Source organism: Amphichorda felina, assembly GCF_050947745.1.
Source record: "Amphichorda felina strain 45539 chromosome Unknown scaffold_9, whole genome shotgun sequence".
NCBI lineage: Eukaryota > Fungi > Ascomycota > Sordariomycetes > Hypocreales > Bionectriaceae > Amphichorda > Amphichorda felina.
Window position 1 is genome coordinate 1,783,770 of NW_028145041.1, and position 27,131 is coordinate 1,810,900.

Consider the following 27,131-nt stretch of genomic DNA (forward strand, 5'->3'; position numbering starts at 1 on the left):
AGATAACGGGACTCTACTTGCTACGATTACGTTGCTATGGGTATATCGGAGGCATATGGCGTTTTGGGAGATTGGGGCTGTTCAGTTACATCTTTGCTACATTTAATGAAACGAGGTTCTCGTCACGAGATACAATAAAATTGGCTGTCATTCCAAACGCCGTCATGACCCCTTCTTCATACAATTCCCGAGCCCGAGGTGGCGACAACTGGCCGCCTGGGCTACTCGTTAAATACCCAGTTATACACACTTGTTGTACTCTGAAAGAAGTTGCCTCCTAAAAAAGTTCCATGCCCTAACCCGCAAGAATCAAAAGTCGTCGCTTCAGTCCCCAAGAACGTCGTCATCCAGGTCATTACTTCGCTGCTGCTCATCCTCTCTGTCGACCTCGTCGTCGTCCAGGATCGGGTCGTCTTCCAGATCGCCCTTCTCCCGCTCACCATCCGAGTCGGCAAATATGTCTTCCTCACTATTATCATCCTCAATGACCTCTGGTGTCTTTTCCCGCTCCTGATGAGGAGCGGAGGTTTCAGTCTTGGCTGGTTTTCTGCTCGAGCTGGCCTTTCTGAGCATCTTGGCCTCATCGAGGTAGTTGAGCACCTCCTTGAAGTTGTTGCCTAGCTTGTTCTGGTTGCGCAACAGCCTGCGACGGAGCTTGCCAGGGCTAGGTCCGCGGTTATCCAAGACCTTAGTAGCGATGGCCATGACAAGTTTAGCAGTGAGTTCGCACAGCGCTCCCTCCGCCTGAAGTTCAGCAGCCATCCGCTTCTCCCTGGGCAAGTCATCATCCTCATCCTCTTCATCCTCATCCTCGTCGTCGATAGGATCCTCATCCTCAGCAGGGGGGTTGAGGGTCTTATCCCTCTTGGTCTTCTTGGCATACTGCTTCTCCGCTCCGTCAAAGATGGAAATGAGTTCAGGCACCAGCCCAGGTTCCATCCCTTGGGTCAAAGTCTCAAGGCTTTCAGGGGCTGAGGTCTGAGGGCCAGAACTTGACGAAGGGCGGAAGCGCTCGATAGGTGTGCGCAGTGTGGCAAAGGTCAGGTGGAGATCGCAAATGCTGCCAGTTGCAAACAGTCGGAGTCCATCAATGGCTGCTCTCGATGAAAACGTCTCAATCAGGTACCGGCGATATGTTTGGCGCAACACTGAGAGACGGTCGATGTCTGAATTCGACAGCCCAATGCCATTGGACAGGAGTTTGGCTAGGGCTCGAGTCCTCCACATGAAGTAGAACTGGCAGGCCTTGATTGCATATCTGACAACTTCATCCTCAAGGTCGTCTATCACCTCCTCTTGTGGCTCAAACTTGCCCCGATGGACAATGCTGATCAGAATGTCAATGACGGAGGAGCTCGAGTCGCTTGAATCACCCTCCGTGTCTAAGACATCAACACAGTCCGAGATACCGGCCAGCTTGCTGATCTTCATCAGCGTGGTCAAAAGACTCCGGAGTGATGCCTCTGATAAGTTAGATCGCACAGATAGCTCGCATCCATTGTCAAAATCGCGTAGAGCATTCACGTTGTTCTCCCACAGGGTGGATAGTTTGTCATCCGCCAGCTCCTCCAGCTCTTCGTGCTGCCGAGCATGCAAGAGAGCCGCAGCGGCTTCCGAGATGACGCGGACGTCGTCATGTCTATTGAACTGAGTGCAGATTTCGTCGAGCAGTTTTTCATACTTGCTCGAGTCTTGCCGTAGCTGCTGGAAGATCCCAAGATTCAAAACATGTTCCAATCGCAGGACTGTCGTCGCTGTTTCAGGCTCAGCACCAAACTTGTTGAGTAACTGCGGAATGATACCAGCCAGCTCGATGGCAATTTCTTCCTGCGCCTCAGGGGCCTCCATCCGCTGACCCCTTCGTTTGCCCTTGTCGAGTTCAGCGGTTTGCGCGAGACCTGTCTTTACCGCCGAGGCCAAAACCTTGAGGAGTATTGACTCCTCGGCAGAAGACGGCGCAACAGCTTTCTTGAAAGCCGCCTCTGGAGACTTCTTAGATCTGGATTTGGACTTTGTGCTTGAAGTGTGGTCAAACAGCAGATAGCCTGCCAGAATTTGCCAGTTCTTGATCTCGTTGACCTTGTCGTACAGAACTTGCGAAGCAAGTGAGATCCTTGTCTCCGGGGAGGATGCTCCAAGTAAATCCACGGGGGGTTCGAGTCCCGTAACGTCATCGTTATGCTGGCGCTCCTCAATCTGGGAGTCATAGGTAGCAAGGGTCTCGGCAAGGCACTTGACGTTGACCCATTCTTTGCGAGGTGACTCAAAGTCGTCCTCTTCGACACCATCAAACTCCTCGAGAACATCAGGACCGCCGATCTCCTCCACCTTGCCTTCGTAGACATCCCCAACACAGGCAACGAAAAAGCCCACGACTGCTTTGCGAATCCGGAGCTCGCTATCGAAGATGAGCTCCCCGATAGAATCAATCTCAGTGGGCTCAAGAAGAGCTGCCGCACGCAGTGAGTCAATGACAGAAATGGCTGCTACTCTGACGGAGACCTCCGCATCATGCGTGGCCATCTCAACCAGCCTCGGCCTGAACCTGTCAATGAAGTGGCCGAGCTGCTCAGCGTCTCGCTTAAAAATCCTGGCAAGCTGCTTGAGAACTTCTTGACGAGTTGAGGCGTTGGTGTCTGACAGCATCCAGCCGAGATATCGTAGGTATGAGGGCTCCATGAAGATCGTCGGCAGCTCCCAGATCCAGTTACCCAGTGCCTCGACACATTCTGTGCGAATTCGGGCATCAAAATCTCTGTATCGGTGAACAAAGACCGTGTCAAAAAATGACTGAATCATCTCCGTGCAAGCCTTCCGATACTCAGTGGCTTCATGCAGATTGAGTCCTATCTCAAAGGACTTGGCCTTGGCTTTGCTTCGTTTGGAGGCCTGCAACTGCTGCTCAATGTTCGTGATTCTATGGTCCAGAGTGTAGGTGACTTGGACAAGGCCAGATGTTATAGCGAGCGATATCGTGGTGGCGGTATGGCGGAATGGGCGTAGGGAGGACGAAGACATGCTTGCAAGCCACGCGTGAAGGTTATCCATCAGATCCTTATCCTTGTACAAGAGCTCGGACTCGTGAAGGACCTCAACAAGCATCTGGAAGAAGCCTACCAGGAGATCACGGAAGGACTTGGCCGTCTTGGCTTTCGAGATGAGAGGATACTCAGTTTCTTGTTGCTAAGAACTGTCAGCAAGGGCACAGGCGATTCTTGTCGAAAAAACCATACCTCTTGATAAGCATTGTGTAGATCTGCCAATCTGTTCGGGATATTTTCCGGGTCGCGGATGTCGTCAATCGTCACCTCCTGTTCGCATCCAATGCACTGCAAGACACAGTTGATGAGTTCAAGCAGCGCGAGACCGTCGTCGGCCCTGTATTTTTCCAGCCATTGCTGAGCCACTACACCTGACAGTTCGCCAGAGCCAAAAATTTCCGCTGCAATACGATCAGCTACTGTCGGCTATCGTCAACTCGGTGGGGAGGGGCATTATACCGTAGAGGCCATTGCCCTTATCCCCGGTGTCTAGGCGGGTAGGCTTCTTGGGCATGCGAGGAAGAGTGACTGTGCGATTCGACGTGCCCGGGTGCGCGCCGTTGATCTTGGGCTTCTTGGCCGAGGGCTTCTTTGTGCGCTTCGATTGCGACTTTCGCGACTTGCGGGAGGGCTCGTGGTCATCATCCGATTCGACGTCGACAACGTCGCTGTCTTCGTCGTCCAGGTCGGGCACGTCGTTCTCATCGCCATCATCATCATCTTCGTCGCCGCCGTCGCGCTTGCGCTTGGAGATGGCCTGGTGCGAGGGTTGCGGGGAGAACTTGTCGGGAGCTCTCACGACGCGTCCAGAGCGGCGACGCGACGTGGTGTCGGGGTCTGGACTGGTGTTGCCGTTGCTGTCCATGATTTGTCGCAGGGGGAGACGCGCAGTCTGCATCTGCGAGGTCCAAGACCAGGGGAAGGCGACCTGATCTTGGGATGGAATGGCGCGCGGGTGAGAAGACGTTGAGGTGGGTGTTTTCTCAGCTTGCTACGCAGGCAATTGAGGCGCGTTGGTGGGCGTCGTGCCGCCGCTCAGTGGGTTTATTTTGGCAGGTGGGCACCCACGCCCCCTGTGTCGGGCAAAACTCGGGAAGTGTAGCCAATCATGTGCGGTGTTTAGGACAACTACGTAACAAACCACCGCCAAGATCGGACTGCAGCTTTTGGATGCCTTACGGATATTACAGACCACCTGATGAATCACCGTCAGAAACTCAAGAGTCTCGGGGGGGTTGTTGCTGGTAGCTTCATTTGTAAATGATCCAGTGGACTGTTCTCAACTTGCCTACATGCAGTGCGCCATTAGAAAAACTACTACATGTTGAGCTCCTTGAAGTCCCAGCCCTATTATTGCTCTCGGATCCTCGACATCTCAGGGCCCTTCCGATATCCGGACATCATGAAATCCCCATTCCCCCAGTCTACCTCCTCTGCTGGCGAAGGCCGCATCGTTGCCAGCCCGCTTCCTGGTGGAGGGAGTGGTCTGGAGACTATCACTCACCAATACCCTCTCAAGCTCATCGCTCCGACACCCTCTGGCACCTACAACAGCGTCCTAGTGTTTCTACTGTCCTATGGAGGCGGCTTGGTCGGAGGCGACAGCGTCCGTTTATCCATTACCGTCAAGGATGGTGCAAAGTTGAGCCTAGTCACTCAAGGACACACAAAGATCTTCAAGTCCCCGTCTCCAGATATCGTCACAACCCAGATGCTCGATATTCAAGTCGACGATGGCGCCGCCCTTTGCTTGCTGCCAGATCCTGTTCAGCCATTTGAGAACAGTGTATACTTCCAGAAGCAGACTTTCAGAATCAAGCCACGGTCTTCGTTATGCTTCCTCGACTGGGTGACACAGGGTCGGGGCGCTCGAGGGGAGGATTGGAGTTTCGTCCGTTGGAAGGGATGCAACGAGGTGTGGCTCGATGGCCCCAGCCAGAAAACTAAACCAAGGCTGCTCGTCCGAGACACGGTGGTTTTGTCCGGTCCAGACAGCATTCTTTTAGGACGACCACTCAAGGATACAATGCATAAGCTCGCGGTGTTCGGGACCCTGATTCTCCGCGGCGAGAGCATGAAGCCAATTGGCGACTTCTTCATGGCTGAATTCGATGCCCTACCTCGCATCGGCGCTCGGGACTTTCGTTCCACCGAAGCTCAAGCTGAGGAAGAAAGCAAATTATCTGGCTTGGAGCGCTGGCGGTCGGAGAGGATCAAGATGGAGAGAAACCTGGGCATCATGTGGTCGGCAGCGCATGTCAGGGGATGCGTGGTCGTCAAGTTTGGAGCTAGCACTGTGGAAGGTGGGCGGGGCTGGGTTGGTGCAATGCTCCTGAAAGAGGGAAGCATTGCTGAACAATTTGGAGATCGAGCGCTTATGTGCGTCCGATGATGGTACCTCATTTAAAGATGGCAGTACTCTGGGAGGCTACCCTAGAACGACAGGTCGGAGCATGGCACTTCAGGCAAACCATAGAGAAGAGAGAGTGAAACATTTGAAAGACTACGATTTAGGAGACATACTATAAACATACTATAAATTCCAATTAAACCCATCCCAAGTATCTATTCCATGTACGTGGGGATGTCTTGCCTATTAGTAGGTAATGATGAAGTTCGAATCTGTCAAAGAGCGAGATACGGATGATGGAGGAGGAGCAGTCTAAGGTGGGGTGGAATGCGCGACTCTCGGACCCCACCATGATCGTCCAACGTTCCACCGACGCCAAAATTTCAAAGCTGTCATGCACAACTTCATTCTTCTCCCCCCCGCGTTCCAATTCTTCCACGACCATATTTTCCCGACACTTCCATATCGCCAGGAATGAACCGAGGCAGTAGGGGAGCCGGCCGCGGCCGGGCTGGTGCCGCAGCAGGCAGCTCCCGCGCAGCGGCAGAGGGCGCCGACGCCAGCACCTCCAGAACGACCCCCAGCGGCAGCGCGACGGGGACGCCCAGCCGGACGCCATCGGCGACGCCGGGCCGGACGATTGGCGCGTCGAGGGCGTCGCGCGCCGCCCCCGCTGTGACAGGCCGTTTCCGACCCAAGGCCGTGCGCAGAAATGAGGCCGAACGAGATACCATAGCCCGCCAGGAGGAGAAGAAGGCAAGCGATAAACTCGCAGAAGAGAAGCGTGCGAGGGGTCGGTCGCGGTTCCGGAGTAGCAGGAGCCGTGGTGATGCCATGGGGGCAAGAGGAGGTAGGGGGAGAGGTGGTGCGGTTGCGGCGGCCGCTGGGCCATTTTCTTCCGGCTTTGCAGGTTTGTTTACTTGTGTCGCAATGCGCTCTGGGAACGGTGGGCTAACTCTGTGCAGACTCCGGAGGCAGAATAGGAGGAGGCGGATTCTTTGGCGGTGGCGGCGGCGGCTTTGGTGGTGGCTCCGGTGGAGGCGGTTCTTCTCGAGTAAAGGGCGAGGGGCGAATACGCAGCATGGAGGGAGATGGGCCCCGTGAACCCAGGATCAACGCCGACAGACTTCATGTCATGGAACCAGAAGAGGAACTCGACAGCGACGACGAAGCTATGATGGCCGCCCTTAGCTCACGCACGAATGTTATGCCCATGGGCATCTACCGAAAAGCACACAAGGACGCGGGCGTGGTGGTTGCTACAACAGCAGAGCTGGAAGCTGCGGAGCACGCGGGCGAGGAAGAGAGCCTCTGGGTGGATGGCAACAGCCCAGATACCCAACCGCCTCCGGAACAGCCGGCCGAAGAGGGAGTCTGGGATACGGGCGGCGACAAACCTGCCGTTGTTAAGAAGGAGCCAGATACCGAAACTGATCTGGATGCTGTGCCAATGGAAGTGGATCCACAACTTACTGAGCCGCAAGAAACCAAGGAAGTCAAGTCAAAGGTCGAGGTCAAGATCAAGAAAGCTCCCCCTCAGGATCCCGAGGATCGGGTTATCCAGTCGGATCTGAATCTGCTGGCAGGCGAGCTGGGAGCAGTCGCCATCACAGACGAGACCGGGGAGGCAAAGAATGAAGGCCCCGCCGACAAGGATGGGCGATTGTATCTCTTCCAATTCCCGCCTCTCCTCCCTCCGTTGAAGGCCGGGCCCGCGGCACAGAAGCCTAAGAGCAAGGTCAAGGCGGAAACCGAAGAGTTCAGCATGGCTGATGCCCCGCCTGCCACAGGCGAGTCGGTTGATCTTACAGGGGAAGAGGCAACTGCTGCTGCTGATGAGGACGAGGACGACGGGCAAGGTTTCATGTCTTCACTGCTTTCAGAGGGCGGCATGATGGGGAAGCTCAATGTCCGCAAGTCGGGCAAGGTGGAGCTGGACTGGGGTGGCAGAATACTGGAGTTGAGTCCCGCCACGGCGATGAACTTCCTCACGACAGCAGTCATCGTGGAGCAAAATGACGAGAAGCCGCTGCCGGGAGTGATTGGAGGTGATGGCATAGGCATGGGGAAGATCATGGGCCGGTTTGTGCTGGCGCCTGTGTGGGGAGAGGAAGAGGAGTGGGAGGTTTCGCCAGAGGAACTCCGCGTGGAGCCAACGGATGAGACGTAACGCAGGAGTTTACGTTCCAGCATTTTAATGTATTACGCACGTTTATGTTTGACTAAAGGATAGGAATTTTCAGACTAAATGAAGATACCCAATGGGTTTCAACTGCCCAGCTGGCACTACTTGCGCCAGTTGAGAGGCATGAGGAGAGATATTCGAAGAATGGATTGGAAGGAGTTTGGGGTCTATGGATAGCACTCTACACACCTATCCAGGCTTGCCATTGGTTTATCACCAATAGTAGAGAGATAGGAAGCTATCGGGTTTCTCATTTTCAAGCTGGAGTATCTAAGAGCAGCAAATTGTTAAATAGTATTTTACAGCGCGACTCTGCACTGCACTTCAAGTTGTCATAGCCCGTTGCCGGCCTTTAGCAGTTGGAGAGACAGTTTGGAACAGAAATGGAAGTTGGGGGAGTCGGATATTGGCCCAGGCTTACATCACGACAAGGGGTACTTGGAGGTACATTGCAAGCAGGGCCAGCCAATGGCCACAGCACCACCACAACTGTGCTCTTCGCGACCCTGTGGTCGTGGGGTTGGTCACGAAGACCCTGATTGGGATTGAGCCGCCAATCGGGGAATTTTCCTCCCCAATATGCGGTGTACAGCATTCTCGAAGCATCCGAATGTAACAGCTCCGTGTCCGGGCCTCCGGGAGGCCCAAACACGGCCGGAAATCGGAGCTGGATGAACACAACCGTGTTCACGAGGAGTTCACAGTGCCGCACACATGTTGCAGGGAAAACAAGTCTCATCTGCTTACCTAGGTGAGGCGGTATCAGTTCGCAAGGCGCTGGAATGACTGGTTCTGCGCAATTCGGCCGCATCGTTGGACACTTGCTACGCCTCGAAGAAAGCGTGAGTCAAAATGGCCAAGGTATATGATTCAGTAAATCTCGTGAGGGATGGCTAGTATTTAGTTGGACGAGGGAGTCAAGGGCCTTACGAATGGCATATGTCATACGCGTCTTAGATCTAAGCCCAATCTCCGAGTTGCGAGTTCTGACTTCCGAGCGAGAAACCAAGCCTAGACAAGGCAATGATATTGACACCTACTATCACAAGCTCAGCTCTTACTATTACTACAAGGCGAATATTATTAATCAATACATCCTATTAAAGACATACACGTCACCATGGACAACAGTACCCAGGCGACAATCCCCGCTACCCTCCACGACTATCTGATAGCGCCCCCGACATGCACTGAGAGCCTGGCAAATCAACTGCCAATTGAGACAGCACAGTTTGATGAGCTAGACGTGTATGTGCGCGAGCTGTGCAGCAAGATCCAGCCGTCGCTGAACTAAGACGGGGAAATAATGTGAGCATGCGGTCAAACTAGTGTACAAAACGTCCCGTCGCTGACAATGCAACAAAGCAGCAGCCCTGTGTCTGAGGCGCTAAAACTGAGGCTGTTGTTTGGCTATGCCTCATCGTCACTCGCTTCGAGTCGGGTAGTTGAAAACCAAGGCGCGAACCTCGATGCTCTTTCGCGGTGACGAGTTTTCCGTGGCGGCTGGGTGACGGAAAGACGCATGAAGCAATCCTAAAATCCGAGTTTAACAATTGGATCTGGTCCTCGCCCATGCAGGAGGCGGGATGCGACTCACTGCGGGCTGCCACTGAGCTGTCCGAGTCGAACATCTTGAGCAACAGAACCTCATCGGGCCGGTGGTTTCCCACATAGCACCACTTGTGAGCATCATTGAAGTGTGAATAGAGGGTGGCACCCTTGAACTTCCTCCTGACGTGGTCACATTCGACCAAGTCTTGATCTGACACGGAGGTCGGGTCGCAGAAGGCTAGCGGACTGTCCTGTACGACGTGCTCGAGAGGGCGCCAGACACTAGATCCTTTATCAGCTTTCTGTGAGATGTCTGACAGACGAAAGGAGTAAGGGCTTACTTGATCACCCGGACCCTTCCCTGGAGTAAGAATAGGGCATCGTCTCGGAGGTGCAGCTGAATGCGGTGTAGCACCGCGCGGTCGCTCTGGTCTTTGAATGTGAAATTTAGTATAAATGTTCCAAGGGCTTGAAAGATCCATGCACATACCTATGTGAGCTGTTGGTGATGGCCGAAGCCAGGTTGTAAGGTCGTTCATGTCAAACTTGTCACCAGACTTGGGCGTGGCAGAATCACGAATCTACATGTATGATAGCGTCATCATCAGTGGCTCAAATTTGAGGAAGAAGTGGTCGATGGGTATGTCTAACCCTCCAGTCGAAGATGAATATCCGGTCATATCCACCTTCGATGTTCTTCAATATCTGTTCGACCTCGGGGAAATAACGGGATTCGACCGTGGCCCGGTCCTGGAACGAGGGTAGATCGAGTTTAGTTGGGTGATCGAGAAGCTGAAATCCATGAGTATCGAGAGAGCAATCATGGATGCGGTCTCTGATGTCGTGAAAGGTGCGCTCGTTCGACTCAAATTCAAGATTGGTTGCTCGCTGGTCGGGGGCGTCGGGATCTATCGGGACAAAAAGCTGGAATGGCTTCTCCCTTTGATACAGGGGCAGCTTCTTTAGGTAGTTGACCTGGCTATTGACAGTTCCGCATGCCATGATGGACGATCAAGTGACGATGTCGGAGTCGGGCGAGGAAATGGTTGGTGGGACCGAGAGGAATGTAAGACGGCGATAAGTGGCCTTCCCAGAGTCTTGTCAAGGTCTCATATAGATCTTCAATACTGGCAGTTAGAGGGGGTAGGGGCATGACATTGAGTGAAACAGGCACACTATCACAGTGATTCATTGACGGCAATATGGAGTCGCAGACTGACAGCTGACGGCTGATGGGGTATAATAAGCACAGATGCCCTCGGCATTTCCGACATGCGGGGTGCGTTCTGTTATCGCTGCGCAGAATACGGAGTACCTCGAGGTACATTGCCTCCCCAAAGCGCCTACACCGACTTTTTTCCTCTTTTGTATTTCAAGCTACATTGTCGCTCTCAGCCACGTCTGTCCTGAAACGCCAGCAAGCTGTAACTAAAACCGTCGTCAATTTACCCCCCAAACCTCGCCAGTACGGTCATTAGGCAGCCATGGAGCATCCCGTATCGTCGCCACCTGATTCCCGGTCTGTCTTCGCGACCGCGCCTGAGTCACAGCAGAGGGACAACTGGAAGTCTTGCATGTCCAGCCTCCCCGCCTGGGCTCAGGCCGCCATGGAGGAGGAGACGCTGGCCCAGCCGTGGAAGCAGCACACCGGCGGCGAGGGCGACGATCCCGACTTTGCGCAGAGCAAGGACACGGTCGTATTCTACGACGAGAGAATCAAGGTGTGCTACGGGGAAGGGTCCATGGCGGCGTAGCCAAAACTCTCGAGGTGTGTAGAAGCACATCCTACACCGATTTCCCACTTTGATGTAGTGGTCTGTTTTCCCAGGGTACTGAACTAACGATCTGCGGTGTCAGCTCGCGCTCTTTATTCCCATACGTTCTTAGCGGAGGTCTGATCAGGCCGCTGCATTGCATCATTTGCAAGAGTCAGACGACGCGCGCTGCGCTCTTGATAATAACATTGTCACGTTGATGGAATTGGAAGACATTTGTCAGCATGAATTAGAGAATGAGGAAATGGCCCTCGCTGCAGGATATATTTGCGGGATAGACTCAACTTAATAACCATGACGTTACGAATTAAATGAATGGCCCGTATAATCTGTTCTGACATGATCGATAAAGACGAGCTAGCTGCATGATGTGTAATGAACTTTCTAAGTTCTCAAGCCCCGACAGAGCATGTAGTCTTGTTAATGGACCTATACCATATAATATATCATATAATATACCTAAGTATGTAAGTAGGTGGTTTTTATTATACGGCACAAGCTAATACTTGTAGCTGTGGAGTCCTATGGTATCTTTTCACCCTTCAAACTCGCTTAACAATCTTGATCGTTTCTTATTCAAAAAGACCCAGAAATAATACATTGTACCGTTGGTGCATTTTTGTTGCGCCGGACTTCATGTCGATTAAAACCAAACATTCATCTATACCCCCCCATGTTATGATTCTGAAAGTTCATGGTTATTCGGGAAATCTCCTCACTTTCAGCCTCGTCCGGAAACATCATTCCTTGATCAAACGGCATGTGTCCAAATCCATCGCCTCCCATGTTGTCCAGTTGCTGTGGTGAGAACCATGGGTCCTGAGGCCCCGGACCATGCCAAGATATTTGGGCAGAATCACTGCTAGGAGCATATGAAGAGGCTGAAGTGGTGAAATAGGATGTATCCACGGACTGCCGATCCGCATCCTCATTGGTGGCACTCTCCACGCTGGGTACCGAGATTCTGTGTTGGTTGCTTCTGCCCTGACCCGTTGCTGTTGAGTTTACCGTATTGGATTCTGGTGCAGCCACCCCTCCTCTACTGGTCCACTCGTCAAGTAGGGCCCTGGTACCCTCCCCTAGTATGCGATGCTGAAAAGCCTGCATGTCAGACTCTCCGGCTGGCAGATGCCAAGTCACAGCGCCTCGCGCCACTAGGATGTTGTTCAGGATCCGAGGCCCGTGGTTGTTGACAAACGACTGATAGGCAAGTACGTTCTGTAAGAGGCCCCTATCTATATAAGGCGATTCTGGTCTCGGCTGATGATCTGGGAAGAGCATGTCGAAGATCCCAAACCACTGTTGTTCTGGCAACTGGCTTGGCGGCGCCTTTTTTGCGAGCTGTTTGCGCTGGGCCTCAGTGATACCCTCTGGCTTCTGGGGAGGGCGCTGCTCACAGCCTCCGTCCCGGACATGCGCATCCCTATCTTCCTCATCTCTGAAGATCTGGTTACAACGAGGGCAGTACAGGGGCATCTGATGACGCCGTCCCAGATGTTGCTTGACGTCCCTTATTCTCGACAAGACATACCCGCTACAGTTATTGTAGGCCAAGAAGTTCTTCTTGAAGAAAGGGCATGCAAATGTAAGGGTTTCCTCCTTGGTCCGTTGTTTTTTGTTCGAGGTGCCTGGAATCCCTTGGGAAGGTTCATCATCCTCATCGTCATTCTCCTCTCTTTGACTTCTCCCACCACCTGCTCTAGCCCGCTTTCTCGAAGGACCTCCTCCCTGAGAGAACACCGACGGTACACTTCGTGCACCATAATTTCCACCATTGCCACATTCCCTCCACGACCGGAAGGCCCTCAACATGATGCGTAGTGCAACATCTTGGAATAATAAAAGCGGATGATCTTCCGAAATGTCGAGAGGGTCCTCAGTATGATCAGAGAGCAATGCAAATGCCGAATCTGTAGTCGCAGTCATCGTCTCATGCGAACAGATTGATGCCGCCTCGCTACCACTATCTTCGTTTGATACAACTGAGATAGGCCATTGTCCAGGTTGTGGCGACTCATGTGACTGGAAGCCCTCGTTCACACCTTCTGTCGCTAGGCTGGGCCCGGAGAGGCGGTTGCGAGAGGGAGTAGACTTGGCCCTGAAAGCCTTGTCTTCTACTGGCTCGTCGGGATTTCGAGAGGGCGGGAAGCTCAAGTTCCCAGAAATTGACGGTATCAGGTAGTCGTCGTCCTTCTGGCTATCATTTTCGACGGGTTCTAGATATTCGTTCTTGAAAGCTGCTCGAGGGCCATGGAGAGGTGTTGCATAACAAGTACAACTGGAGTCCACGCTGTTAGCTATGCGGTCTTTCTTGACAGACGTTTGGCTATGTTCAGATTTTGGTACATACCCAGAGCCTTTGCGCATCTCATGATAGAGAGGCAGCAGTATTGAGACTGCCGCGCGTTCTAAGAAGTATTGATCTTGGAGGTTGAGTTCTATGATGCGAGCCCCTTTGCGTTCCCTATACTGTTGATTAAGGCAGACGTTGACCACATCTTCAAAGCTTTGCCCGAATTTTTGCGCAATCCGGTTTAATGAGACAAGTTTCTTTGCAGCGAGCAAGTCGATTGAGTCGCGATCCTGCTCCTCTTCTCTAGACAGCAGGCTGATGTGGTCACGTCTCACCTCGGAAAAAGTTTGACCAAAGGCAAGCTCTATGAGGCGTATGCCAAGGAGAGAAAGGGCGGGCTCGCGAGCAAAAAGGGGAAATTCTGTGCTCGAGGTTATCTTCCCATCACACGATTCTTGCCCAAGTTGCGATTTGGGACTCAGATATGGACTGGGCACCCCGTCTTCCTCTGGATCAAACCACACAGTCCAGTCCTTCCACTTTGGAGAATTGCCAGCACACGAGGGACCCCATAAGAGCAAGACGGCTAGACTCAGTCGAAAGGCCAGCTCCATGCGCTCCTTTTGGCCAAGGCTGGTGCGGCGTCGCAGCAGGAGGTCCTTAAAGCCTATGGCCCCTAACGGAAGGGTTGTGTCTTCGATACCGAGTCTAAATATTGTGCCGTCTTCGCCTGGTTTGGTAATATGAGACACATCGCATCTTTTGTGGCCGACGCCACTAGATGAATAGGCGTCCCGAGGTTTGTCGAGATTTTGGACCGAGACCGATATGTGGTGTGATTTATGTTGCAGATGGAATAAGTCCTCATTGCGATCTCTGTAGTCCAAAGGTTGACCTGAAAGGCTCCCGATAGCCTGTTGACTGGGATAGGTCGTGCTTCCGCTGGCCTCTTTTTCACAAGCGCAGAAAAATCTTTCCCCTGTGATCTGGAAACTATTTGCCTGCTCCAATCCGCGCAGGCGGCGCGTCAACCTCAAGTTCAAAGTGACCTGGAAGTCTCTTGCGACGGCAAGAGGAGCCTGATCATGCCCGTATAGTAGGTATGTTGCTAGGCGTCTGTTTACCCTGGAAAGTTCATCTAGGCGTTTCTGTAGGGGCGTTCTTGGGAGGGCTCCGCGAAGAGAAGTCTTCTTCCATCTGAGTTTTGCGAGTAATTCCTATGGTGAATCGATCAGATGATTCTGTGTGCCAACGATAGCATACGATGCCACTACATACCGAACCACGACTGGTGTTGGTAAGATCAGCCTTGAGATCGCGCAAGCACCCTACCATCTGGTGCAGATCCCGCCGTAGGCTATCCGCTGCTTTGCTTTGGAATCCAAGCCTGCTTTCAATTGCACCGAGGGGCTCATCTGCACTCTTGGCTGACGCCGCAGAGGACAGAAGCAAAAGCTGGCTTAGGAACTGGTGATATAAAGCCTCTTCATTTCCCAGGCGCCTTGCCAGATTCCTTGCCTGCCTATCAGATTTTGTCGCCTGGTACTGGTCCACCGCGGTGGTGACGTCGGGGAAGAGCCCGCGGACGGTGCTTAAAATATCCATGCCAGCCATTTCGGAATGAAGACGAAGCGATGGGCAACAATCGACGTGGCGGTATTCTCGACATGGGCTATTACTGTGGGAGTCGGTGATTTTGGGACTGATGGAACTTCGGGAATCGAGTAGCTGGATTCAGCAGATGGGGGACTTGGGAGAATCTGAGAACGGGTTGGGCTTACGTCCTTCTCAGACGAACCCCGTTATCTGAGCACCATCATGCATGCATGAGGATTGCAACGGTAGTGGCGCACAAGCGTTGCCATCTTCAGCTGAATGCAAGTGAATCCAGTTCGCAACAGAATACCTGTCTCCGCCCCCCTCCCCCCCCGCCCGGACCCAACACCCCGTGACGAATATGGGCCAGGGTCTGGCCCCCCGGTATGCATAAACGCGTCGGGCGTACAGGGAATGATAGGTTGACTGTGACGCCACGAATGCTTCCCATCATGCAAGGCGACCAGAAAATGCATTTTGGGAGATGGTTTGTTCGCTTGGTTCGAGCTCATGGAAATCAGCTACGGTTGCCTGGAGTTCGGTCGAAGGCTCGTAGTTCGTCCCGGTGAGGGATGATCCTAGTAACTGGACAGAAGCGGTGAGATGCGGGGTATACGTTGGCTCCAGGACGAACGATGATATCAATGATATCAATGGGGATTGCCAACACTTGCCAGCCCTGTCATGTGGTTAACTGCCACTAGTATGTAGCGGTTAGACATCTCCGGGCCACACTTCCCCTCAGATACCTGGGCTCTTGTGCCTCACCCCCAAAATGACTGGCTGGATCCTTCTGTGTGGTTACTGGTGACTTGTGATTGCGTGAGCGCTGAGCACCGCTCCTTCTGCATGAAATGGATGTGTGGGATTTTACCTCCCCCAAGTACCTATCAACAGTCCCAGCTTCTACCTGAAGTTTCGCAAATCCACAACGGGACCCAAAGCTAGATTCTAGATTGGGGATCGCCAATATACAGTTGGCGGTTTGGGCTCCCATGTACGTCCAAAGCACAAGAACACAGAGGCTGAAGGAGAGCCGCAGTCTGAGAGCGAAGGCGCCGGTGGCTGCTCAATTCGAGGACTGCTCTCAGGCGTTCCAGCAACTTTCCGACTCGCTCCAAGTCAAACAGTCAGATGCAGAGCTTCACAGAACTTCGAAGGACTTTGCACTACGACTCAGAATATGGGGGGACGACAGCGGTGCGTCATCGCGCACTCTCGACTATGCCCTACGGAGCTCCCCAGTGGCGAGGCGACAGACGCAGCGCCTCTTGGTCGAACTGCATTCCACTCTTGACCAAGGTTAGTTTAACCTCATACCACGTACCGAGCCCTGAACTGAACATGAATGAATACAGCAATCGACAAGGTTCAGCTCCCGAACCCAGAGGACTCGGATGACGAAGATGCAATCGACCCATCCCTACTGGCGGACCAATCCAACTCTATCAACATCGACTATGATGCAACTGCCGATGATGAGGACGAGGAGCTCACTCCGCAATTACTTTTGGAGGAAGCAGGAGATATAATCGGCCACCTAGCTGAGCTACTTCCAGCTCTTCGCGATCCGCCCCAGGAAGATGATGAGACGGTTGTCGTCCATGACGCTGATCCGTATTTAAGGGAATGCCAGTACCTTGCGGCTAGGCTATTTCCCCGAGCTTCGAGAGAACTGATACGAAGACTGGCATATAGCAACCAGCGGAGATATCAGAGCATGCTGCGCTCATCGGGCACATCCAGCGCAAACCGAACTGGACGTCCACTTAGGGGCGGTCTCACACGTTGGGATCGACGGCTAGGTCTAGTAGAGAACCATCAGAAGAATGATTCGGAACTTTATTTGTCAGATCGGGCTGAATCTGATGCAGGGGTCTCAACTATCATGTCACACGCAGATTCAGTCTTGACCAAAATACCTTATGTTGACCACGAGTCTACCACGTCGGCCACAGGAATCTCGCAACCTGCCTCTGTACTACAACCTTTTACCTTGCCAGGACCCCCGGTTGACCTTGAGAGAACAGAACAATTTGACTGTCCATTTTGTCAATCGGTATTGCCCCTAACATTTTCCTCCGGGCGTTTGGGTATGAGAGAGTGGGCCGCTCATGTGTACCACGATCTGAAGCCCTACATCTGCACGTTCGAAGACTGCTTCCAAGAGCACCGACTATATGGAGACAAGGGCGAGTGGTTCCAACATGAACTCAACTTTCATCGATCGCGGCCAGTTTGGTTCTGTGGCCTATGCCAGACAGATTTTGAGACAGCTTGTGATCTTGAAGATCATTTTCAGTCTCGCCATAGCGAAACCTCCCCAACTGAGCTTGAGCTCATCTTGAAGACCTGCAAGCGATATTCAGAAGACCCAATTCGAGAGACTCATTGTGCCCTTTGCGACACGGATGTCGACAATGTTGATGAGTTGGAAAACCACCTTGGGGATCATTTGGAGACCTTCGCGTTATCCACTCTGTGGAATGACGAGGTAACAGATGGCGAAAGGGCGGAGGATAGTAATATGCTCGCCGAATACCTTGCCGGGCTGCATGGGATTGAGGAGAACAAATACGAAGAAGGACTACTTTCCGCCGACAACGAGACACCTCCGAGTACCTTGATCAATCTCGTGCCGACTGATACAGATTTCGGTCATATGGAAGGCAGGAGAGCTTCTAAACGTCCTGACAGCCTGGAACGCCATGTCAAAAATGACATCTGGGTCGACAAAGTGCACGGATACATAACCGGGCAAGCCACACAAGATTCCATTCCAACTGTACGACATAACGTACGGCCGCGCTACGACAACTTTGTCGGTAGAGCCGAAGATCTTCAAAGAATACACAAGCAGCTATCTACTCCGGGGCGAATCTGCACCGTGAGCGGCCGAGGAGGAGTGGGAAAAACAGCCATTTCGATTGAGTATCTTTACGAATACGAAAACGAGTACTCGTATGTATTTTGGGTTGAGGCGGAATCTCCTGGTCTCTGTGCGGAGCGATACGGCTCGATAGCGAGCAGCCTTAACATGACCGAGAGGCCGCTTGCGGGGGAGAATGCTCGCATGTCTCTTGTCAAGGAGTTCCTGAAGACTTTGGAGAGAAGGTGGTTACTGATATTCGACAACGTTGCCTCGTGGAAGGATATAAGTCGATATATCCCTCGAAACCTACCACGGACTAAGGGATCTGTGCTTGTGACTACCCGCTCGTCCCTCCCGCTGGCAATTCCGCCCAAACATCCCTCCTTCCATTGCCAACGGCTGGTTGAACTACACGTCTGGTGCTTGGAACACAGCCGCGAATTCCTCTTGACCTCGATTCAACCAACCTTGAAAAGGGATAATCTGCAAGACCATGAAGAGTATGGCCAGGCGGAGCAAGTGGTTGACATAGTCGGACGCTTACCCTTGGCTATCAGTATGGTTGTCGGATATCTCAAGGTTTCACGATGCACTTTAGCTGATTTCCTTGAAATGTGGGAGGAGAAGGAGTACATCGATAGGAAGAAGAAGAAGAGGAAGATTGACATAGGTGAAGGCGAGATTGATACAACCATGGATCCATTTTGGACCATTGGCATCAGGGAAGTCCGCATGAATTCCCGACGGCTGCTCGACATATTGTCATTCCTAGACCCTGAGACTATACAGAAGAGTCTACTTGTTGGGGACCACAAGGAGGAATATCTCGAGTTCCTAAATTCTTCCGAATCTTTGAGGTAGGAATCTGCCGAAAGAGTAGCATTCATTTACTGACTAGATTATTTTTAGTTACAAACGCATGATCGGCGAATTAAGCCGCAGGAGACTAATTGCAGTGAAAGATAGAGGCGACGAACCAGCATACCAAATCCATCGACTTCTCCAGCAGAAGATACTTGAGGACATGGAAGACTATGCATTTGCCGATGCATTCCGTAAAGCCTTTCGGCTCATTCGAAAGAAATTCCCCGCTGCCGACCCGCGACAGGTCCCAGATCCCGGGACCTGGGACACTTGCCAGGAATACATACCTCACATCTCAACATTTTGCCGCATACGAAACAAGAACGCCAAACTGATCTCTGAGCTAGTAACATCGCCAAGACCAACAGAGCTTGCGGAGCTGTTCTATGATGCGGGATTCTATGTCTGGGCCCGTCAGACCACGGGATATGACGGCTTGATGTTCTTGGACACTGCAGAGAAAATTCTCGACGAGATCCAGATGGACCAAAATTCCAAGATTCGGGCAGATATCCTGTGCTTGACTGGTCTACTCCTCTTGAATATGGGATGCGTGGAGCGTGGGAAGGGTTTCCACCGTCTGGAGCACGCGCTGCAAATTAGGAAAACCATCTACACTGAATGTCCTAATCACGACAACGAAGTCCTCCTCAGCAATGCAGCCAACGACTTCAGCCTGTGTCTTCTCAACGAGCACCGCTTTGAAGATTCTGGGCAGTACATCAGAGAATGCCGGGACAGGTATCTCTCCTGGGGACCCGAGTCAGAGAATCCATTTGAGAATTCAAAGTACTACGGAAACTACAGTACGATTCTCATGTGGAAGGGCGAGATGGAGAAGGCTGTTGAGTTTCAGAGAACCGCTTTGGGCCTGACGGAGAAATTCTCTGGCAGGAAGGGCATGTACTACCGGCGGCTCTTCATGCTTGCCTGCCTTCGCCTCCAGGCGGACGATATTCAGGGCGCCCTCGATACGCATATGGAGGCACTTACAGCGCGTCTAGAGCTCCATGGGAAGCATCACGAAGCTACCATTCTGAGCACATACGCTGTTGGTGCTATGTACCATCACCTCGGGGACTTGGGGACCGCAACGTAAGCTGGCACCCTTCCACAGTTTCGGACGATCTAACGTTTTGATCTAGGGAATATATCCAGCAGTGCTTAGAAGGCGAGAATGTCTCGAAACGTGACAAGGTAGCAACTGCAAGATCGCAGTATCACTTGGCTCTCCTATACCGCGAGCAGGGTATTGAAGAGGACACGGTAGCAAAGTTAGAAGCGAAGGTGGACCAAGTACTGGGGGAATTTGGTAATTTCACAGCTGAATGTGTTCGAGGGGCGGAAGACAAAATGATGATCCTAGATGATCTACAGCCGACGTTCTTGGGTCGATATACTGGGCGTAATCTCCTGAAGCACTTGCAGAAATGCTTGGGCCATCAGTCAGAGAGTTCGGGTGGCTAAGTCTTTTAAGTATGCTGATATGGACTTCCCATGCTACTATGCTACTATTTCAGCCCTTGCTTTTGCTTAATCCCACTTTTTGGAAGAAGCTCCGTCGAGAGTTGGTCATTGCCTCGGGGAAGTCGAGGACACCGACACACAACGACTCTTTGTACCGTTCGAGAAGCGCGCGTCGATGGTGCTTGTCAAACTTCTTCGTTGCGTCTCTGCCTGCAACGCTCGACATGACTAGAGGGAGATTCCTGTTAGCGTCAAGTCTCGGGGCTGTGTGAGGGACAGGGTCACCATGGGGAAAACATGCCCTTGGCGCCGCCTGGGTGCTCATGCTGGAATCTTGTCACATCATAAACCTCATTGTCTATGATTATCCACATGTTGTCTGGTTTGTTGTGTGTCGAGACATATTTCACAGTGTATGACTTGGGGGGGACGTTCTGGTTGGTATCAGAGGGAGTGTCGGTGGTCCCATACTCATTGCTCTTAGGTGCGGTGCTTGACTCGGCGGCCTTGTAGTCGCCATTTGTTGCTGTGCCAGCCTCTACACCACTGGAATTTAGTGGGAGCCATGCTTGATTCCCTTCAACTCTCTCCTGATTATTGTTTGCACTGGTCGCATTGTTGGTGGCTCCTGTGGGCGCTTCTTGCGGAGGTGGTTCCGTGAGAGGTAGAGGCTGCATCATGAGGCGGTTCTGTGAGAATGATGCGAGGCGTGGGGAGTGACAATATTTCCAGCGCAAAAGCACTGGCAAATATCATGTATCATTTTACTCTTGAGTCCAGCCAGGTGCAGGTTCTCCTCACTGCGGACCGAGGCATGTGGCCGACCACAAGAGGGGAAGATGCGTCAACCCGCACCTACATGATCGACACACCCCTGTTGGTGTGATACTCGTGAGTTAAGAGTCTGATGGTCAAGTAGTAATCTTCATTGCGCTGGGATTTGAATGGCTGAGCCTTGGTACCCGATGAAGATGGGGCCTCACGGGTTCCAATGTTGGTTGCGTTTTTGGCTCTGGAAATATTACGACCTGAGCAACGGGTTCAAATTCATATTTTGGATTCAATCATGCCATTCAATTGCTTAATCATTAACTACCTAGTAATGGTTCGTAAACCTAAAAATGCATGGGTATATATATATCGCTTCCTCTCGTCTTCCTCTCACCGCTTCGCCGGCGCCGCGCTCATGACCGTGTCCAAGAACCTCCTCTTGGCCAAGGTACTCTGCATATCAAGCTTGTCGAGGAGCTCCCCCAGGATCCCACGGTCCGATGAATCCTCCCCGCCGCCCATAATCTCCTCCACGAGACCCCCAATGCCGCCCTCCCCGTCGCCGCCGAACAGGTCGTCGAGCAGCCCGCCGATGCCAGGGCCAAGGTACCCGGCCAGGCTGTCGAGGCTCAGGTCGCCCTCCCGGATGCTCGCCAGCGCGTCCGTCAGGAGCTGCATGATGGGGATCTGGCTCTTGATGCGCGCCGCGTTGAGAACCGACTCGAGGTAGGTGATGTGTTCGCCGTCGATGACGGTCTCGTTGCCGCTGACGGTCAGCTCCAGGACGCCCTTGGACAGCGCCGCGCCCTGGCTGCCCAGAACGTCGACCAGGTTGTCCATGAGCTCCTCAAGGAAAAGCACGCCCTTGAAGGGCAGGGTGGTGTTTCCAGGGGGCAGCAGCACGTCGAAGACGGACGTGGTGCCGATGCGCATGTCGCCAGCCATGGCGTTGAAGGTCAGGTTGCCGAGGAAGATCTCGAGGTCGGACCAGTTGGGCAGGGTGAGGTTGCCGATGAGGTTGGTGCCGTCCTCGTCGGGGGGCAGCTTGATGTGGGCGTCAACGAGGGCGAGGCCGCGCAGCTCGTCCAGCGCGGAGATGCGCACCGTCTTCTTAAGCTTGACGTTGAAGTGAAGGGCGCCCAGGCGCGCCGTCGTGTTGCCCTTGACGCTGATGTCCGTCTCCTTGGAGTAGAGCATGCGGGTGAGCCAGGTGTTGAGCTCGGAGCGGTTGCCGACGTTGACGGGCTGCTCTTTCACGACGATCTTTGTCTTGCCGCTGAGGGACTGGCCTTCCATGGGCACCATGGTGTATGGGCTGAACTCGGGGGTGTCGGCGTTGTGCAGGTACAGGTCGATGGGGTCCAGCTTGACCTTGAGGCCAGCGGGGACGGTCAGTGACGTTTCGAGACCGACGATGACCGTGTCATCCGAGACTGCCTTTAACACGGTCCTCTCTATGGGGAGATCCGTCTTGTCGACAATGAGCTGTGCCAGCGCGGGGATAATTTTGACGAAGCTGTTGACCTCCGTGTCAGGATGGGTAGGTTGATGACTGGTCCGGGGGAACAACTTACAGCAGGGGAAGGAAAATGGCGAGGAACACGCCAATGCCAACCAGGTAGCATGGCCAGAACCTCTTGATGTGCTGGACAAACCATTGCCACCTGGTCAACTTGACCTTCTCCTCCTTGACGTCCTTGAGATGGACAAGATCAATCTCGCCCGGGCGCGAGGGCCCAGCGACTTCCTTTCCCTTCTTGGAGAAATCTGACCAGCAGATGTTAGCGAGACATAACCCCCTTGGGGACAAGAGAAAAGTGTGAGCGGGAACCTACTCCTGGAAGCGCCCTTGCCCGCCGAGGACGCTTCGAGAACCTCGTCGAATTTGCCCATGGTGATGAAGTGAACACTTAACAGGTGCTTGGAGCGCGGCTCAGAGACGAGTCAAGTGAGGCCAAGGATAAAGAAGAGATCTTGAGGAGCACCATGGAGCCGCTCAGTCGGTATTTGATCTGGGGAAGAGGACCAGGATGACCCTATGTATTGGACTTGGGACCCCCCGGTCCATTAGCCTGTTGACAACATACATAATAGGGCCCAGAGTTCAAGAATCAACAAGGAGTCTGGTAAGAACTATCGTGGCTTGCCATTTCCCCGCTCTCCCCGACTCCAGAATTGTCAAGGCTTCCGAAGGCTGCCAGGCTACTGGGCTTCTTGGCAGCCATCTCGATACGCAAATTGCATCTGATCCATGGACGAGACTATAGCTCGGCGCCACCAGGGAGAATGCGGATGCGGGGTTGAAGGTTGCAAGCTGGGGGGCATGGGAGATGGGATCGATCACCGCTGGGCTCCTCCATGGGGATGTAATTCGAGAACTGCACCATACAATGAATCAATAATCATATTGGGAGCTAGACGCGGATGAAACGACGTGCGAGATGCGACATGATGTACGAATCCGGGTACCATGTCGGGGGAAGTGGAGCAGCATGCTTCACCCCTTACCCTCTTCCTCCACAGCCCACCCTCCAGGAGTCCACCCCCGCATTTGGGACTCTCCGGGGGGCATGAATCCTGTCCCTGGGGTTCCTACATGCTCAGTGGTCAGATGGTGTTGTCTGTACGGAGTAGTGTTGGTTGAAGAATCCAGGCTACTGGGCTAGGCGAGGGCAGAGATCTCGTCTTTTACACGCCGTGATAGGCATGTTTCTTTTTCAAATGTCTATTTTTTTTATGAATCTCAGTGCAAAGGTTCTGGGTAACCAATATCAATATCAATCCCGCAAAAGAATCAGTCGGCGCACAGCACCCAGAGCACATGCCAGTGCCCTATCACTATTGCTGGCCGACCCTGGCTAATCGAGCATCATCTTCGTGAATCCAGCCTGAGGCGACGTCGTCCCTTGCGGGCATAATAGAATTTACGGGGCATGAAAATCATGGCATGGGGCAAGACCATCACCACGGACTGTTTAAGTCAGCCTATCACATTGATGCTTGTCAAGATCGCCCGTTGTCTGGTTTGCACTTTGTAGGCAAAGATACATGTAAGCATCACAGTCATGACGGTGCCAATAAAGGCGGGGATCCCCGCAAAACGACGGCGTGCTAAAGTCGCTCCCGTCTCTCTCCACTTGATGTAACTATGGGGATTTTGTCTTAGGCACCATCCTTTTGGGTCTCACTAATTGAATCCAGACCGAGGGCGAATCTGATCTCTGGAGTCTGACATGAGCACGAGCTGTTTGACTGCCACATGATGACTGAGTCTCCATCACAACTGCGGCCCTGATCAACGATGGAGAACAGAGCTAAGAGAGGTCCTTTGTTTCCTTTCTCAATCAACCCCGCGCGTCTTGTCTCTATGAGCCGCGGTTCCTCCTCTCACTGTCAAATTAGATGGGACGTAGAAGTGCGGCCGCTGCCGTCATACCACAGAGAGCTGGAAATGAACTATGAATCCATGTCTAGGTGACGGGCTTGGACGTTCACGGCTGCTTGGCCAATGTGAGGCCGCCTTCGCCGTGACGCCCCGACGATGTGGTTTCCTATTAGGGACTGCCGTGGGTATCAGGGATGTGGGCGACCAGCCACAAGTTGCCCACAACGCGAGATCGACGAGGCATCTCCCGAGCCCCTCATCAGGTCCCAAAGCACTAATCCTCAGTGCTCACGATCTCACTAAGCTTGCCTTCCCTATTCTCATCGTCATTCCCTCGCCGAGGCTTAAAATGATTTGCGTCTTGGCAGGCTCCTCGGTACCCCTCACTACAGAGCATACTGAGTGAGCCCCCGTATGCCGTCTGTGGAAATGGTCCCACGGGAAAGACATTTCAAATGGGGCCATCACGAGCTAGAGACGGTCCTATCTTTGTCAAAGGCAGCCCATATAAAAAAGCGCCTTAGCATATTAACGTATACCAGAGCAGGATAGACCATACCTTCATTCCCTTGAAATATCCTCGAGTCGCTAGGGCGGCTTGTGTATTCTTGGTCAAATATCGTTCTAACCTTACGTTATTCAATCTTTCACGTAGCATTCTTCTTCGATCCAGCCACAAACATGGCCAAGGGCGCTGTCAGCAGCGGCTCGTCGCCGTCTGTCTCGAGCAACGAGAAGGCGGGCAACATTGTCACGGGAGGCTTCAGCAAGGAGGAATTCCTGTCCCCCGACTTCTACCCCAAGCACCTCAACCTCATTGTACAGGAGGGCATCATCGTCGGCGGCGGCGCGGCAGCCATCCTGCTCCAGGTCGCCGAGGCCGGCGTTGGGCAGGGCGTCAACCAGCACAGCAACTTTGCCTACCGCGTCCAGGACCGCCTGCGCACCACCATGACCTTTGTCTACTGCATGAGCTACGGCACGCCCGAGGAGAAGAAGACCATCTGCGACATGATCACCAGGGTACACAACAGCGTCAACGGTACCCTCGAGGAGGGCCGCGACAAGGGCAAGAAGTACAGCGCCCTCGACCCGGAGCTACAGCTGTGGGTTGCCGCCACCCTCTATGCCGTCGCCATCCAGGTCTACGAGCGCATCTTTGGCGAGCTCGACGACGAGGTCCTCGAGGAGAAGATCTACCGCGAGTACTCCATCCTCGCCGTCGCCCTGCAGGTGCCCCCCGAGATGTGGCCCGCCACCCGCAGGGATTTCTGGGCCTACTGGGACGCTAAGATTGCTACCCTCGAGGTCACCCAGCACGCCAGGGAGGTCGGCGACGACCTGCTCTACCTCCGCAAGGCGCCCTTCTACCTGCGCATGCTCATGCCCAGCGTGCGCGTCGTCACCTCTGACCTGCTCCCCGAGAGGATGCGCCGCGAGTTTGGCGTCAGCTACCACCCCAAGATGTACAAGTTCCACCTGTTCATGGTCAAGGCGGCCTACCGGCCCCTGCCGCTGATTGTCCGGAGCGTGCCCGCGAGGTTCTACATGTGGGACATGAGGAGGAGGCTGAAGAAGCATACGAAGGTGTTTGAGAAGGCCTAATGTTGAGGGGGGTAGATGTGGACTTTTTCTTGTTGCCCTTTTGCGGCATGTTGCATGGGATTTTTGGGGGGGGGGGGGGGGGGGGGGTGTCCACGACGAGCTGCAATGATACCAGGGCATAGATTGTTATTGTTGACAGCAATATAAATGGAGGCGGATTCTTTATGTGTTACTCATCACTCGCCTAACACGAGGTATATTACTGTGTACTCTTACCATGACGGAAATGTCATCCGCTGAATATTGTTACGCATGGATTACTGACAGTAAGTGTAACACGTTTCCTGAACTATAGATTGAGTGAAGGTATTCGAATACTTGGTCACTTTATGATAAACACCTAGCTACACCTTGGATCGGTATTAGCCAAACTTTGAAGTAGTAAGAAGTATATGTCTTGAAACATGCTGACACAGAGCCCCTACATGCTTTTTGATGATTGATACCTTTACATCAATGATTTGTATGGAATTTAAAACTAATAGCTCAATACAGATCGATGACAATATGAATATCTTTAAGACAGTATTTTCTTCAGGTTACCTACCTTTGAGATCACCCACCCAAGTACCGAGTAGCTTCCTCCAAGCCAACCCCGACCCCAGGATTCTGAAAAATCATTTATCCTTACGTGAGACTGAGTTACGGCTCGATTTCTCTAGTCATCCATTTTATATACAGTACCGAGGTCCTGTATCTCTCTCCCCGCCTCTATAGTTATCGTGGTTCCGGAAACCGCCTATATACCTTCTCAAGTCTGAGGGGTGCTCTTGTGTGTAATCAACATTCTACTAGGGTACTCGGCATCTGGAAAGAGCACTGCTAAAGCTTAGAATAGCTAGCTGTAGATTTTCACAGAATTTGCCTCGGCCATTTCGTTTTCGCAAAGTCATTGTACACACCGATGTGCTCCTCACTGGTTGCCCTCGAAATAGGGCATGAGATAGGCGACCTAGAGACATTGGAAGGTACTGCAGGTAATAAAAGAAAACCCAAGCTCATTTATCCAAAATTTTCAAATATCTCGAGGTAAAAAAGTTTATCCCGTCCAATCCTCTCTCTACCCGAACAACGTGGCTCCTCACCAACTATCCAGTCCAGGGGGCCTGTACGATACAGCATTTTGGATGGACGAGTTTGAAGGGTAAGGAATCAAGCACCAATAAAATCGCAACTCGCTTTGATAATCCGCGTTAGTTTTTGAGAGTGTCGAGCGGGATTGCTAGATGTGACTTTGAGCGCGCCATTGGCGCCGGCACAGTGAAATGACTCATTCCATTGTGGTAACGAGGAAAAGGGGCCGGTAGTTTGTCCAGATACGAGGAGGTTGTAAGCAATACATGGGTATATTGGGGGTGTTTCACATCTTCTTTGAG

General features: G+C 52.8%; 8 protein-coding genes across 8 annotated transcripts; 5 read left to right on the top strand and 3 right to left on the bottom strand.

The window, feature by feature from the left end:
- Positions 1 to 324: 324 nt before the first annotated feature.
- Positions 325 to 3,906, bottom strand: IRR1 (cohesin subunit IRR1; the record flags this gene model as incomplete). Its single annotated transcript, XM_083198478.1, is given in 3 exon segments — positions 325 to 3,183; positions 3,234 to 3,442; positions 3,462 to 3,906. The coding sequence occupies 3 exon segments, from the start codon at positions 3,904 to 3,906 to the stop codon at positions 325 to 327; spliced, it is 3,513 nt and encodes a 1,170-aa protein (XP_083046213.1).
- Positions 3,907 to 4,443: 537 nt separating this feature from the next.
- Positions 4,444 to 5,433, top strand: ACO1O0_009126 (UreD urease accessory protein-domain-containing protein; the record flags this gene model as incomplete). The annotated part of the gene is made up of 1 exon (XM_083198479.1): positions 4,444 to 5,433. One exon carries the CDS (start codon positions 4,444 to 4,446, stop codon positions 5,431 to 5,433), a length of 990 nt encoding a protein of 329 aa, XP_083046214.1.
- A 254-nt stretch (positions 5,434 to 5,687) lies between these two features.
- ACO1O0_009127 (RNA polymerase III RPC4-domain-containing protein) lies at positions 5,688 to 7,561 on the top strand (the record flags this gene model as incomplete). The annotated part of the gene is made up of 3 exons (XM_083198480.1): positions 5,688 to 5,754; positions 5,864 to 6,301; positions 6,357 to 7,561. The coding sequence occupies 3 exons, from the start codon at positions 5,688 to 5,690 to the stop codon at positions 7,559 to 7,561; spliced, it is 1,710 nt and encodes a 569-aa protein (XP_083046215.1).
- A 1,438-nt stretch (positions 7,562 to 8,999) lies between these two features.
- Positions 9,000 to 10,129, bottom strand: ACO1O0_009128 (uncharacterized protein; the record flags this gene model as incomplete). Its single annotated transcript, XM_083198481.1, has 5 exons — positions 9,000 to 9,109; positions 9,174 to 9,409; positions 9,469 to 9,559; positions 9,618 to 9,708; positions 9,779 to 10,129. The coding sequence occupies 5 exons, from the start codon at positions 10,127 to 10,129 to the stop codon at positions 9,000 to 9,002; spliced, it is 879 nt and encodes a 292-aa protein (XP_083046216.1).
- A 482-nt stretch (positions 10,130 to 10,611) lies between these two features.
- Positions 10,612 to 10,881, top strand: ACO1O0_009129 (uncharacterized protein; the record flags this gene model as incomplete). Its single annotated transcript, XM_083198482.1, has 1 exon — positions 10,612 to 10,881. The coding sequence occupies one exon, from the start codon at positions 10,612 to 10,614 to the stop codon at positions 10,879 to 10,881; it is 270 nt and encodes an 89-aa protein (XP_083046217.1).
- Positions 10,882 to 18,156: 7,275 nt separating this feature from the next.
- ACO1O0_009130 (uncharacterized protein) lies at positions 18,157 to 19,626 on the top strand (the record flags this gene model as incomplete). The annotated part of the gene is made up of 3 exons (XM_083198483.1): positions 18,157 to 18,163; positions 18,262 to 18,520; positions 18,573 to 19,626. 3 exons carry the CDS (start codon positions 18,157 to 18,159, stop codon positions 19,624 to 19,626), a joined length of 1,320 nt encoding a protein of 439 aa, XP_083046218.1.
- A 1,529-nt stretch (positions 19,627 to 21,155) lies between these two features.
- On the bottom strand, positions 21,156 to 22,658 carry ACO1O0_009131 (DUF3712 domain-containing protein; the record flags this gene model as incomplete). Its single annotated transcript, XM_083198484.1, has 3 exons — positions 21,156 to 22,281; positions 22,340 to 22,532; positions 22,601 to 22,658. The coding sequence occupies 3 exons, from the start codon at positions 22,656 to 22,658 to the stop codon at positions 21,156 to 21,158; spliced, it is 1,377 nt and encodes a 458-aa protein (XP_083046219.1).
- Positions 22,659 to 24,831: 2,173 nt separating this feature from the next.
- Positions 24,832 to 25,755, top strand: ACO1O0_009132 (oxygenase MpaB family protein; the record flags this gene model as incomplete). Its single annotated transcript, XM_083198485.1, has 1 exon — positions 24,832 to 25,755. The coding sequence occupies one exon, from the start codon at positions 24,832 to 24,834 to the stop codon at positions 25,753 to 25,755; it is 924 nt and encodes a 307-aa protein (XP_083046220.1).
- Positions 25,756 to 27,131: the final 1,376 nt, after the last annotated feature.